This window comes from Tubulanus polymorphus, chromosome 2, assembly GCF_964204645.1.
Source record: "Tubulanus polymorphus chromosome 2, tnTubPoly1.2, whole genome shotgun sequence".
Lineage (NCBI taxonomy): Eukaryota > Metazoa > Nemertea > Palaeonemertea > Tubulaniformes > Tubulanidae > Tubulanus > Tubulanus polymorphus.
In genome coordinates, this window is record NC_134026.1 from 5682753 (window position 1) to 5697924 (window position 15172).

Consider the following 15172-nt stretch of genomic DNA (forward strand, 5'->3'; position numbering starts at 1 on the left):
CCTGCTGGGGTTTTTTGATGCTATTGAAAATTTATTGCTGTCCCTGAAAACAATTTCTACATGTTTAAAAATGTTGTAATTCTCTATGAAAATTTACTCGAGCTAAACTACTAGCTTGAGGAAACATTTTGGGACCTTATATCATTTTTCGCTATTATTGTTGGATTCCTTACACTGAGTGAAATGTTAACTGTGGAACTGGGTCTAGTGGTTTTCGTGTTAATAGTTCTCAGGTCTCAGTTTATCAATGAAGAAAGAGCTAATTGTTTCGTATAACAGTCGTTGAAAGTCTGATGAATGTATTATGTCTATAGAACTTAAATGTTTTGAAAATTTATGTGTGAGATTTTACCCGGTTGACCACGTTGTGTTCCAGTTCTAGTTTTGCAGTAAAATCTCGAGAACAATATCAGTACCTCGGCGAGTGATTTATAACTTGTCTGAATACGATCTTGAAGTTTACTCAGTGTAAATGTGTACCCAACGTCGTGGCTGAGCTGATTAGATCTTTATCATTATGCAGTCAAGCCGAAATTTTTTTTTGACTGGAAAATAATGATTGAACGGACCTGATTACGACTACTATTTGAGAGTAGTTTCTACTCTGTTAAGGAGCTGCTCCCAAAAATATAGAAATGCTGTCAAAATCAGAATAATTTCTAGTTTCATTTCAATTAAACTACTATTTTTGATAGCATATTACTCCCATTTTTGGTAAAAACTACTACATATATCAGATATCAGTTAGTTCAGTTTGATAAAATGATTGTAACAGGTATACTTCATTCTAAGACTGGATTGAAATTTGCGATGATGAATGTAAACCTTGGTCAGTATTTGAAACAATTCAAAGGAGATTTTGGAAAAAACCACGGACAGAGGCTGAATTGGAATGAATATCCAGTTTAAAAAGGCGAAAAAATGATACCTTGTTTCTCATTTCTGCTGAGCTTAAAAGTTGACTCAGGAGCCAGCCGTTTATCAACCCCGGGGTAAATTTTCAGTTTTGCAGATGTACGTAGAATAAATTGATCTACTAGCAACGTAACCTAACATTTTGCCCTGTTCCCATATTAAACCCTGAAATAAATTTGTTTCAATGATTTTCCTCTTTAAGATTTGGTAAGTCCGTACGGCTCCGGAAAGACTAGAAATGTGCGCAGTATTCATTCGAACTTATTCGTCACCGAAGCCGATTTGGAGAAGACCGAACGATTTTACAGATATAACTACCTGCCGAATCGTGTACTCACGGAAGTTAAAGCCGTCTTACACGGAGTCGCGTCGATTGTGGAATTACCGGAGAGTAAACCGAAACTGACGAGGATTTTCATTTGCTCTAATTCAATTGGTAAGTATTTCAGGGATCATGGATCTTGCATTACCTTTATTATACACCGGGGTCCCTACGACTCATCGCTTCCTTAAAGACTCCTCCTAAATGGAAAATGCTTGTAAAGGTGCTTGGAACTCCTTTATTTTGAGCAAAATGCCTGAAACTTTTTCAGAACACCTTCAATTTTGAGAAGTAGACAGTTAGAAATTTTTGTATAGCGGTACAGTATAACTATGCCTAAATCAGTACAGTTGGGATCGAGTTAAATTAGAAACTGAGTTTAGGTAGTCTGATATCCAGGAATGACTGATCTGTAGGGACCCAGTATGGTGGTTGAGTAAAGAAAAGTTAATTGAACCCGATATCATTATCGTCATACGCGAGAATGTTCTACCGTATATGACCGTCGCGCACCGAGTTCGTAATTGTTTAATTGTTGTCGAATCATCGAAATGATCCGTACGCACAATGACCAGTAATTTGCAATATCCTATTTTGTTTACTAAATAATACCGCGTGCGAACGCAGAACGCCAGTTTCCGGGCATTTATTGTAAGTACATTTATCACTCGAGGCCAATGTGACTGGACTCCTCGACGTGTCAGGGTTGATTAGTTTCATGAGTTGACGGCAGCTTAATTCTTCTACCAGGGAGCTACCTCCCTGACTCTACTTACTAGGTATCTAATAATGTGCAGCACACTTACTGTATCACTGAGATAAAGCTATTTCTAGATTGAATGTAGCTTTACTATTATACCCGATATAGCTAGATTTGTTTTTCAGAAATAGTGAAGCCCTGATTAACACCTCTAGCTCTTACATCTGAAATCAAAGAGTACCGGCATCTCTGGTACGGTTGTGACCAGATTAAAGATTAGTATGACTTTGAAATATCCAGGCTAGTGCCCTTGTAGTTATGCTTAATCAGGCCCGTAGCCAGCCATGTCCTTGGGGGGTTTGATATTCGTGAAAGTGGAGCTTTTTTCATGAAAGTTGAACATTTTGTAAGGTACCTATGCTGCAGCAAATGTAGGAACCCCCCAAAAATCAGGCCTGTTAATGAGCCTTAAGTTTTCTTGGATTGCCTTCTTAATTCCAAACATGGCATTCTACCATACCTTCGATATTCTTATAACATAAAAATGTACATGTATTCCGAATTGCAGACACTGTTCACGAACGCAATGCAATTATGTCAGATGTTTACCCACGATTGAGGAATGCTTGTAGGGAACAATATGGTTTGGAAATACAGGTAAGAATTTCAACTTCAAATCAGATTTCATTTAAAGATTTGGATATATCTTTGGAAATGAGAGCAATATAGGATTAATGAAGGTTTGTGTACGAGCATACATTCTTCGAAAAGAAAATGACATAAACGTACTGCTAGGGATGGCAAAAACCCATCTAGAAAAGATTTGATTCATTCAATCTAAAGAAAACAAGAATAGCTTTGGAAAGGTCCGCAGTTGTGTTTTAATGTTGGGTACCGGTATTTGTCTCATGTTTTTCATTTGGACTGTTAAGACACAAGCAACCTTTATAAAGAATATCATAACAAACTTCAAATGGTAACATTTATTCACCGGCTGAAAGGTTCAAGTAGCCTACAAAATCTGTATATACTATACTATACTATACCATAAGATAGTGATTGACATGTGCAATATTTACTATTCAATTCTACAAATTCGTTTAATTTCATTGAATTGTTTGCAGTGATCTCATCCATGAAATGCAATTTCAAGATCTCCAGTACCGTTAATTGAAAGCTATTATTTCACGCAGTGGTTCAAATGTTTTGTAGTTAGTGGACATGCATTTCGGCCGGCCTATTCATGAAGAACACAAACCCAAATTGATGAAAGAGAACATTCGTCAACTTTTACATTGCAAAGAATCATCTAACGGATTAAATTTCATGGTGAGTATTAATTATGAACCAGTTATTAGACACCATTGTAACTAGCGAGACTTAAGGTCTGGGTTTCAAGCCAAAATTGTAAGCTCGCGTTCAAGCATATTGCCAAGTAAATCTATTATTCTAGCTAAAATCAATTCTTGAATTAAAATTGCCCCAGTATGTTTTATAGAAGTTCTAGAACCCGATGTGATCGGATTAATTAGATTAATATTTACTTCAATAGAATTCTCTGCTCGTAGACCATGAAATCTCTCCGTAATAAGTAAACGTTAGTGATGATAACTGTACGAGTGAAAATGAAAATTTGATCTGCTTTTATCAACAGGCAATAGTAGGTCAGCGTTACGGCGAGAGGCCGGTTCCTGAAGAGGTATCGCGGCATCATTTCGAACCGATTTTACAAGAATTAGAAGAAACCGGGGCCGACACAGAACTGCTGCACGCGTGGTACAAGAAAGATCAGAACAAGATACCAAGCGTTTACGTGTTACAGAAGTCAGTATCCATGAAAGGTAAGCAAAAAGATCACAACCCAGTTATGCAGGTGTTAGATTCGATTCTTCATGGTGGCCACCTTTATTTCACTCGCTTTTTTCCCTGACTTTTCCCTGACTTGTGCGTTGTTTTCCATGACTTAATCTGCTAAGAATCCAATCAATTACCACAGTCAAATACGTAAGACATAGACGGAAACTGTTTGATTTTAAATATTTTGTACTCATGATATATCTTTGTAAAATTTTCAGTAAACAGTGAATTGAATGATTGGCCAAGTATTGAGAATGCCCTCCGAGAACTGTTCGTCAAAGGAGCTCGATTGTGCATGGAGAAGAATGAAATGACAAAAGAATTTGTTGCATGGATCATTGAATCTGGTAAGTTATGAATACAGCATTAAGTATGCTATTGGATTAAACTAGCGGCAGACGACTCCGTGCATATTTTTGATTGAATTCGGTGTGCTCCCAATTATGAACGGGCAATGAATTTAATTGAAAATAAACTAATTTTGATCAAGTTCATCTGATATGTTAGTGGCGCCATCTGACCGGATAGCCGTTGTGCCGGTACCCCATTAAAAAAACTACAGCTTTGATTACTAGATTAAACCCTTCGATTTTCGTAAGCGTAAATTTACGTTTTCATTTCAGTTCTTCACGAGCATCTGAACGACGGTTTACTGAATGTAAAACACGAGAAAGATCGTAAATCGGGATGCTTCGTAGTGATGCGTTCGATCCACGATATCGATATGCACCTGGCCGACGAAGAAGCACGGGCTTACGTCGATTCGCGGTTAGAAGACGGAAATTACGAAATCGACATGGAATCGTACAAGGATCAAAACGCGCTGCGCGGTGAAATCGAAGCCAGTTTACCTTCGACGAACCTTAAACGTTTGACTATCGCCTGGGACGATATCGAAAACGCCGCCGCCAGAGAATCGTACCTGACGGAGTTCGGTAATTCGGTTTACAGCTCGATCATGGAAATCGTTGAGCGGGGCGTGAAAAAATACGTCGCTGTTGATAATCTATACGAAGATGTTTTGCACCATTGGAAATACGCGAAATACTACGCGACGAAATTTTACGGCCGATCGGACGAACTGGAGCGTATACGCGCGTATTTATCGGAAGTTTCCGATAAACCGCTCGTGATTTCGGGACCGAACGGCGTCGGAAAAACGGCGTTGATGTCGTACGCGGCGTCGAAAATCAATTCGATGGCCGCCGAATTGGAAATCGACACGAAATTCGCGACCGTTTTGCGTTTCGTCCGTATTTCCGACCGTACGACGAACATTCACCAGGTGTTGTTGAGTTTGAGTCATCAGATCGCTTACATCACCGACGGCTATCGTTCGCTGATTCCGACCGATTACCGATCGTTGAAGAAACACTTCATGGAAATTCTTCATAAAGGTGATTTCAGCGGCGTTCTCGTGCTGATGATCGACGGACTAGAGCTCATATCGCGTGAATACAACGGCTATTTGTTGGATTGGCTGCCGGCGCAGATCGCCGGTAATGTGAAAGTTATCGTGTCGGCCGCTTCAGGCGATGAGGGCATCATTCATCGAATAATCAGTCGCGTCAGCGATCCGAATCAGTTCATCGAACTGAAATGTCCGAGTCCGGAGGAGTGCCTCGATCTGTTGAAGGTTCATTTGGAAGATCAAAACTCGCTCATACAGTATAAACAATGCGAAGGTTGTCTGAATCTGTTCAAAGAAACGCCGCTGCCGTTGTTCGTAACGTTGCTATCCCAGGTCGTCGAACCTCTTCGATCGTACGAACCGTTTCCCGACTGTATCCCGAGCGATATGAAAAGTTGCTGTCAATATTTATTCACGGCTTTAGAGCAAAAGCACGGTAAACTTTTAGTGTCGCATATATTGTCATTCATCACCGCTACACAGTATGGGATCTCGTATACCGAACTGGAAGACTTGCTTAGTCTAGACGACGCCGTATTGGGCCAGGTTTACAAAGAATTCGAACCGGTCGTTCGTCGTATTCCGGCTGCTTTGTATCTGCCAGTTCTGTCCGATATTCAGGCCTTACTCATGGAGACGACCGCCGACGGAATGACCGTGATAACCTGGACGAATAACATTTTCCGACTAGCCGCCGAGGAGCATTACATGAATACACCCAACCTTCGACATTATATTCAAATTCTGATTATTGAATATTTCGCCGGCAAATGGAGCGGAGACGTTAAAAAACCTTTCACGTACGACGCGGAGTTGAGAGTCAAACTGGAGAAATTATCCCCGCAAGGTGAAGCTTGTCGTTACATTCCGTTTCAGCCCGACACGTTCACCGATTGTGAAAATTCGACGTCGTATAACTTACGAAAATTGAATCAACTGCCGTATCATCTGTCGCAAAATGGCTACAAAGATTATCTGAAAACCGATCTGCTGTTGAACTTCGAGTGGATTTATAACAAACTGAGGGCGACGTCGGTGCACCACGTTCTGTCCGATTACACGTTCAGCAAAGAGCGAGAGATCATCATCATGTACGAGATGTTTCACATGGCCGAGAGTACGTTGATCAATCAACCGGAATTGCTCGCGTTCGAAATATCCAGTCGACTGCTGCCGCACTATCACTCGTTTTCGCATATCAAAAATCTGATCGACCAATGCGATTTGATGGCGATGAAATTTATGCCGATCGTTCCGAACTATCAAATATGCTCGACTCCCGGCGGACCGTTGCAGTATATTTTCGAATTAGATAAAATCGTTAAGTGTTCGGTCGACATGGACTTGTTATCGACGCCGGATAAGAATGTCGTATGCGCGAAGCCTTACTATAGCTCTTGCATGCAGGTGTGGGATGTCGTACACGGTCTACCGTTGCCCGATGTGACACTTCCTGCGGCAAGCGACGTGTACCCAACTCCGGGGTATACGTACTTCGTTTTCTTCAATAATTGGAAGTTTTTGCAAATATACAAGGCCGATACCGGACACGTGTGGGGCGAAGTCAACTACGGCTACGGTAAACCGAATCATATAAGCATGTCGGAGAAGTATCTGGCTTTCACGATAGATAAAGTGCCTAGCCCTTACGTATTCGATCTTGATGAAAAGAAACTGATTCATAAACTGAAATTCCAGTCGACAGCTGTGGCTATATCTCCCGATAGCAAATATCTGGCTTGCAATGCCGGGCAGGTTCTAGCCGTTTTCGAACTGCCGATCATGGAGCGAAAATGCGTCGTGTCGCTTACCGAAATACCGAAAGTATTGTGTTTCTCGCCGAGTGATTCTACAAAGATTTACTCGCAATTCGCCAGTTCTTTCGGTTCTATATCGCTGAATGTCGCTCAACGAAAAGGTGAAGTGTCGATGATTATGAGAGATATGGAAATCAAAGAATTCATCCTGTCGTTCACCGAGCAGTATTTGTTGGTCAGATGTTTGCGCTGTTTGTTTTTGTTCGAGCTGAAATCCGAGAAGTTGATCCATCGTATACAACAGATGCCGAAAGAGGTCGTCGTCGAAGCGATGTCACCGTTCACCGGCGCAGCGTTCACTCGCAACGACGAGTACATCGTCGGTTCGCGGTTCACGTACGTCGTCGTCTGGGACCGTAAAACGGGCGTTCCGATCCGTCTGCTGCCGTCGTCCGTGTCACCGATCGTCAGCATGTACTCGACATACTGCAGCGAGAATAAAGTCGTCACGCTGTCGGAAGACAACACGATGCGAGTCTGGAATATGGACAATCTGCTGCAGAGCGTTGAATTTACGAATCAAGCTTTGACCGAACGGATCACGTCGATAACGTGGGCCGATAACACGCGCGTCGTCGCTTGTCTCGGAGATGTCGGCGGCACCGCGGCAATCGTCGACGCTACGACGGGAGCATGTATATCATCGGTGCTTCACCCGATGAAAGAAGCGTACATGATGCACCCGATCGTTGTATCGCCTGATGGAAAGTTTATCGTAACGCGAGGAGAGGCGATCACCGAGAAGAAATACCTCAGCAACCTGAACGACGATGTATTATGGGACATGTCATCGAAGGAAAAGTTGTTGGCGCTCGAAAACTGCAGACATCGGATTTTCAATGCAACGTCAACTTTGTTCGCGTCTTTCCAGGTTCGCTTGTTTACAGAGCGCGGCAACTGGGGAGAGTTGGCGTACAGTTGTGTTCTCTACAAGCTGCCGTTCTCTGGCGACGTAGAAAATATTGATTTGCCGAGAGGAGACATCATCTCGAAGCCTTTCTTCATGAATACGAATATCGTCTACTTGTCCTACCAGAAAGTCGATATCGATGAGTACAAAATCAGTTTATGCATCGTTGATATTGATGACAACCTCAAACGAGTGAAGGCATTTGAACTGAGCGACATATGGAATGAAGCGTTGTCCGGGGATAATATTCTGGCAGTGTATCCCGTGCCAAATGAGCAAACCGAAATTCTAATCGTGTATGCTAAAAACTATCGAAAGGTGAACTATTTTTCGGACGGGTCAGTGAATTATACAAAAGACCTGGTGAAAGGATGCCTAATTTATGATTTGCAAAGGAGTTCCGTTTTGAAACACTTCAAGTCATTTTTGAGGCCCAATTCTGACCTATCGGAGACACTTATTTCGAGGGATTGTAACATTGCCATGGATCAACAGTTTCAGGTATTCAACATTCAGAAAAGTTTGTTCATAAACAAATTAAGCTTGGACGTCGACGGTAAATTGTTTCGGTTTATCGTCGATGGAAAATATGTCGCATACATATCGTCGAATAGTAAACAGTTGAAACTGGTTCGCTCCGAAGACGGCGTCGAGAAAGGCTCGTGTCATCTTCACGGGCGTGGTCTAGCGATCGAGGTATATAAGGACGATCGTACGGTGGCTATCGGAATGGAAGACGGACGTCTGTTCGTTGTGACCGTGATTCTCGATTTGAGCGATCCCGTTCGCGAGGTCGTATCGCTTATTCCGAGTCGAATGAAGAAAGTTCGCACGAACGCGCTCGTCGCTGGCAGAAAGTCGTCAATGTTATATTTTGAGCAGTTGCGTTTTTCTCAGAAAATCGCCGCGTGCAACGAAAGGAAAATGCTCAAATCGCAACCGAGTTTTAAGACATTGGCAACTGGGGTGATAATGTTACAAAAGACAAACAATACATCTAGAGCTTGCAGTATTCAATAGTACGCAGGGTCTAATTGTCAAAAGCTTATTATATTACACAAAAATTATTTACTCATTTGTGATGAAGTAGACTCCGCCAAAGTCAGATCAAACTCAGATATTTTTTAAAATATTTTTTGTGACACTGCATGAAATATATAACATCCAACTCGGATATCGATCAAGTTGGAGACACATTTTTACAGTCCCAAAAGGTTCGGCTTGAGCGGAGTCTACTGTAGTTATGATTTGACTGTGGAAGTGAACATCTCTTCCTGTGAATATTGTCACGTTTCTTAGCTAGTCAACTGAAAACAGTATTGATAGTTTACTCTCGATCTGTTGACTATTTTTCAGGTATAATTTTCTGTGTTTGTGTAACTAAGTCTGGTACATATAGATTACTAGAGCTATGAATATGAACCTTGTATAATTGTGACAAAGACCATCGAATTCTTCGGGGTTAATAAGTCTAATATTGTTTTTATCATTAGTCACGCCAAAGGGATTCTGAAAATAGCAGTTTAAGTTTAGTTTTACTGGAATAATCTACTATCATACTGTATGACTCAATGTATGACATTATTTTTTCTCTATATCGTTATATAATGTATTCATTACTGTTTTTCTGTTATTCTAATAAATTCTGTGATAATTTATTGTACATGCGTTGTCGTTATCTATCTATTCACCAAAATCTTTCTCGAGAAATTTCATCATTTTGGAGACCTGGTTGTTCAATGTGGAAGACAAACTGGTACATCTTGGACATGGATTACATATTCAGGGAAACACATGTACAACCTATTGCCAAACTGGAAAATATTAAAATTAGGGTTTGTAGCAGTCAGACTAACACATAAGTAGGCACATTTAAAACTTAAATTTCCCAAACAAATTGAGACTATCCTGACTGGCTACAAACCCTGAACATGTGGGTATAGCTGCCGTCCAAGACACTCCATCAGAATTCTTAGCTAGTTTGAATGATGACGAAGACTTGTATCGAACATTGTAGTCTATTTATTAGTTCATTTCCGACGAAGACAAGAGGCGAGGTCCTGAAGACGCATGAAGCCTAGACGAAAAGAAATTGGAAGGATAATGTATTGTGGATGTCTGAAGGATCATGCTGCAGACCGATACTTGTGGAAAGGCAAGGCTTTTTTGATGTAATCACATCTTCGGCCAAAACAGTGACGAATGTGGAAAATTGGGAAAGGTGAAAATCTACTGCGCTTTGTCAAAGCATCAGAAAAAAAGTTAATGATAAACAAAACATTGATTTTCTATGAAATGGAAGTTGTTTATTTACATTATATACTATACACGACTATATTATCTCATTTAAACAATCTCATGATATGAGCATTTTACCATTCATTGGAACCTCATTACTATGAATTTCAGTACATGTTTGTTAAAACTGAGTATGAAATTATTACAATGCCTGTGTAAAAAATGCAACCAGCCCTAGTTACCATGTTAAATTCAAATATTTTGTTCATCAGTGGTCAGTACTTCAACGACAACTGTTAATAAATGCTGTTTAACGAACAATGTTTTCTTTGAAATCAGGCCCCATCAGGACATAATTGCCGATTGCATTATCACTCATGACTAGATTTTCGGACAACACTTTCGGACTAGATATTTAGGTTGTCAGTCCAGTGTTCTGCATCCTCTTCAACCTACAATAAATATCAACATTACTGATTTTGATAGTTTTATGATTATTGAACAATGTAAGCAGTCATACTTGGAGCATGCATAAGCACGATAGGCGCATTATTGATAAGAGGACTGGGGCCCTCTTCCAGAAACTTTTAAATCTAAAAAGCCCTAAAAATCTACTAAGCCCTTTCTATAATTATTGTTGGTAATGAAACTAAATGACGAAGGAACAGCTTTTTTTTCATCTTATCTGTATGTCGAGAGTGCAAGCGATTTTGAAATTGGTTGTTTCAGAATTATTAGTAGCGGCGCTGGCTAGGCTAATATGTAAAATGGGTGTATTACAAAAGGGGATCAGAGTAAAATGACCTTCATAACAGTGGCGTGATTCGCCTCATGAACCCTGAATTAATATCAAATGAAATCTATTATCACGTACTTAAGTATATATAATTGACATTTTTATGAGAACTCACTAAGAACCAACTAGTGTTTCAATGCCGAGTGGTTTATGGTTAATAATTCTTTTAGGGCATTAAGAACGAAACGACAGACTACTGATCACATATAGAGGACCACGTAGAGGATTTTAAGAAATCAAGATCGTTAATCACATCTAGCTGAACTAATACTTTCATTGTGAACGACGAATGTGTAGTCACTCCATGAGTGTTTCTTTCATCGACCTAAGTTTTCAAAAGGATTTTAAGTTGGAAATGTTAAGTTTAATCCGCTCAGTGACTGACTCCAGGAATTCTTCATTCATACCACAGCAAATAATAAATGACACATGTATATCAATACATGTATATCTTTAAAATCATATTCTGGGTAATCAACACGTCGGCATTAGTTTAATCAAGAAATTCAAATTTGTAGACGCAATATGAGTAAATCCCACGATTTGAATCAGACATAATGCTAGCGCTTGTCTACATGGATGACTTTTCAATTTCGATTCCTTCTGACAGAGTCGAGATTAAATCTAACCAGAATTTAGTGCTAGTCAAAAAACTCATTCATCTATGCTGTCAACCCCTGACATACCGCTTCCCAATAAGCCACCACCCAGTTCCACCGAAAGTTAACTTTGAGCTAGAATTAGTTCATTTGTAATGAGTTAAACTCCAAGTCGAATACTAACTCATGACTGTGGAACTGGATCCAGGTTTGCCCTGAGAACGGAACATCCATATTTCATCAACTAGTTTGTCGAAATCGACTGTATTTTCATGATCAATATTTTGACGAACCTCTTGTAAATTCTGATAGCAGCCTTTCTTGTATCGAATGAGATCGCCCCAGAGCATGGTTTTCCGACACGTTGGACATTCGCCATTCAGTGGAATGATATGTTGACTGTCACCGAGGAAATGCTTAGCTAAACAAGCGATGTGTGCGTGCATCGAACAGTTGAAATGGATACATTTCAAGCCATCATCATGCTACAAAATAATTTGTAAAAGACAGGCCAGCATTTCTAGTGTTAAACAGTTACATTTAATGGATTTCAACTTGTTCGTTCTCAGGCTTCTGATATGAGACCCTTATTTTCGACCTGTCTGTTTGTCTGTCTTTCAGCGACTTAGCTTCATTATTAGTGGGTAGATCTTGATGAATCTTGGGCACAATGTTAGTATGGGGGTCTAGTTGTTGCAGTGGCTCAGTGTGCCACCTAGCGGCCGAACTAGGCACTAAAAACACTTTCACAGCAACATGACCTCATTACTGAGGAACGGGGTCGAAAACCAAGTTGTCTTGACAAAATTTAGCTATTGACCCTAGATACAACATATCTTAAATGCAATGGGAACTAACGCAGGTGAATTTCGGAGTTCGAGTCCGAGCACTGTTGTCACCTGTGGCTTGTCGCACTTATTTATTGTTCTAGGATTTTGGAAGTGTAACACCCACAATACCTACCTTAATTTTCCTTTTACATATTTTGCATCTCATAAGTACTCTCGCAGTTTCATCCTCATCCACTGGCTTGTCGACTTTTTTAGTTTTCACCAATCCATACGCCAAAGCCATATGATAAGGCGGCGCACAAAGCGGATTGAACTCGATCTTGTATTCGGGTTTTAGCCATCGAAATGTCAGCGGTAATCTATTCCACGGAGCTGTACGCAACATGTTACAAGCTACGCGAAATCTGTATTCAAATCGGCTTTCTTTCTTCTTTTTTGAAATTGTGGGCAAAATTTTCAGTCGTCGTGATTTTAGCGGATTTTGCCACGCCCATTCGAACTGTTAAAGACATGAGAACAGTTGATGATAAGAACTGATGAGAATGTTCGGCTTTTGACAAATTGTACAGTTGACTGTTTACACTGCCTTGGATAATTGCGTGTCCTGGACATTATTTACATTCTGATATCAGCCTTTCTCATGAAGAATAACATAAAAGAGTGACAATAGAAATAAAAAATCTTATGCCAATTGACTTACTCTTAATGCCGAAACATCATTCGGGAAACCGTGTATGATCAAAACCATATCCCTAAAATATGATGTATGAACAGTGTAAAAATTGATTCAACAATTGTATAGCAGTTAGTTATTACAGAACCTGAAATGAAAATCTACTTCAGCCATGGGAACTTGTATAAGTTTACTGTGAGAAATGTTTTGAAAAGTGACGACGTAGGCCCACATGTCTTTGTTTAAACCCCTTTTTAAGAATAAGAAAGCAGCATTCAGATAATATACTTGAAAGCTTCCATTTCTCTGTTGTCACCTTGGAAGCAATTAATCTTGAGTGAACTCATTGTCCATCTCCCCCTTTTGGAATACTTAACGTCTTTCTGTCATACTTTGGTAAAGACCGGCAGCAGTGACAATTTTCCAATTCAGAGGAATGAACAAAATTATGCTTGGAGCTAAATTTTAACCTTTCATCATGGGAATGATGAAATTCTTCTGCGGTAACTCCATTATGCAATTTGTCAACAGTAAACATTTAGACCCAAGTTCCCACAACCTTATTAATAAAGCATGCTTTTGATTACCATGGTCCTTTACTACTAGTTCTTTTCGCACCACCAGCTTTCACTCCTTTGTTGTGCTGTTGGATTCTTCTATTCGGATTGACAGTGTAGCCGATATACGTGTGACCTTTATATTTCGGATTCGTGCAGTACAATAAGTAACAACCGTAAAAATCTTCAATCTCCGAATCATTAGACATCATTAACCCTAGAACAACGAACTACCAACTAAAAAGCTAACTAGCTAGCTGCATGGTCATATGAACTGACATGAATAAACGATCGTGAAACTAAACCACAGACAGGTTACTGACTAGAATAAACTGTACTATATACTATAGTGCCTACTAACTAAACTAACTAGTGCTACTCTAGTAGAGGCCTAGGGATGATCGATTTGCTCAAATTATGGAAAATGCAATAAATTTGGATTTTGGACGGGATTTATTCTTCATTCATTTTCAGCAGCTCTTGAACCGGTTTGAGAACAAATGAAGTCTTCATTTTTCCCGTAACTAAAAGGGAATCAGAAGCAGTTGGCAAAAAGTCATCTACATCATAATCGAAAACTGAATTGAATTGAATTTCTCCACAGAATTTCTAATATCGCGCGGTCAAAACGAGAAGTGGGTAGCTCCGAGAATATCCAAATCAGGGTATCCATATCGTGGCGGTGACATTGAGGTCTCATATCCAAAGGCGGGGAATATCGTGTTGGGACGGAGCCGCGAAATAGCCATCTCGGGGAAATTATTGCATTCAATCGCTAAAACGCTTTATAAACCACGCTATTCTACAAGATAAATTATCGTTGAGATATAAATCAATATTTACGAGTTTTTTTTAGCCACCACAACGAAGATCACCGCCGCGCGGCTCGGGTCTGACCGCCGGTAGAACGATGCCCCGCTCTAACCTTCAAGTAATTTTCTGAATTGGCAGACCGTATTGATTAGATTTTTACGAATGCAACGCACCAGTACAAGATAATTATCTATGCAGCCACAGTCCGTGACTGCCAATTAAAAAAGATGCAATCCAGAATCAAGGTTCGTGATCTACGGAACTGGATCTATTCTCGCGGTTTTAATTATTCAAAATTCTAAATCAAGAAGGTGCAGGGTCAAGACAACTCTTACACCACGTCTTAAGTTGCTCTCCCGATTCATTTCTGTTTTTCATCGTCAGGTTTTTTATCCATAAAAAGGACCGCGTCATGAAGCAATTACATAGATTATCGGATACTCCATGAACCTATTGAGCGGTGTACCAAGCTCGGGGAATTTTCAACCTTACATATAATATGCATCGCTATAGATTTTATAATGTAATTCCAGGGAGATGCATATTTCATGACCGAATATTACTAAGTAAGTGGGGTAATTGGTGATAGGCGGCAACCGGTTCCCGATTCAAGCCTCCGTTCACTTTTTTCTCACAATTAAAATTCCTTCAAAAAAAAGAAATTCAAGAAATTCGCAAACGACGATCGAATACCCCGCCCGCCAACGCATGAATCGGTTCGAATAAGCAAAGAAATTCGTTTATCCGCTTTGAATCTTGACCGACCGATATTA

At 40.1% G+C, this 15172-nt stretch overlaps 2 protein-coding genes across 3 annotated transcripts; one reads left to right on the forward strand and one right to left on the reverse strand.

The window, feature by feature from the left end:
* The first annotated feature begins 762 nt into the window (after positions 1-762).
* Positions 763-9470, forward strand: LOC141898320 (NACHT and WD repeat domain-containing protein 2-like). Its single transcript, XM_074784165.1, has 6 exons — positions 763-775; positions 1118-1351; positions 2506-2657; positions 3150-3266; positions 3592-3778; positions 4493-9470. Exons 1-6 carry the CDS (start codon positions 763-765, stop codon positions 8950-8952), a joined length of 5163 nt encoding a protein of 1720 aa, XP_074640266.1. The 3' UTR covers positions 8953-9470.
* Positions 9471-10241: 771 nt separating this feature from the next.
* On the reverse strand, positions 10242-14180 carry LOC141899723 (structure-specific endonuclease subunit slx1-like). 2 transcript variants are annotated; one of them, XM_074786192.1, is made up of 6 exons: positions 14151-14180; positions 13617-13803; positions 13057-13108; positions 12529-12855; positions 11859-12050; positions 10242-10622 (listed from the first exon to the last, which is right to left on the reverse strand). In XM_074786192.1, exons 2-6 carry the CDS (start codon positions 13796-13798, stop codon positions 10578-10580), a joined length of 798 nt encoding a protein of 265 aa, XP_074642293.1. In that variant the 5' UTR covers positions 13799-13803; positions 14151-14180; the 3' UTR covers positions 10242-10577. The 2 variants fall into 2 exon arrangements, with proteins under 2 accessions (XP_074642293.1, XP_074642292.1); XM_074786191.1 differs by lacking the exon at positions 14151-14180 and adding an exon at positions 13910-14144.
* Positions 14181-15172: the final 992 nt, after the last annotated feature.

Excerpts from the sequence above, each read along its gene's own strand:
- LOC141898320 (XM_074784165.1), top strand. Across the intron at positions 1,352-2,505 it reads CATTTGCTCTAATTCAATTG|ACACTGTTCACGAACGCAAT; the intron begins GTAAGTATTTCA and ends TCCGAATTGCAG. Across the intron at positions 3,267-3,591 it reads CTAACGGATTAAATTTCATG|GCAATAGTAGGTCAGCGTTA; the intron begins GTGAGTATTAAT and ends TTTTATCAACAG.
- LOC141899723 (XM_074786192.1), bottom strand. The coding sequence starts at position 13,798 with ATGATGTCTAATGATTCGGAGATTGAAGATTTTTACGGTTGTTACTTA. Across the intron at positions 12,051-12,528 it reads TATGTAAAAGGAAAATTAAG|CATGATGATGGCTTGAAATG; the intron begins GTAGGTATTGTG and ends ATTATTTTGTAG. Across the intron at positions 10,623-11,858 it reads GCTATCAGAATTTACAAGAG|GTTGAAGAGGATGCAGAACA; the intron begins GTTCGTCAAAAT and ends TATTTATTGTAG.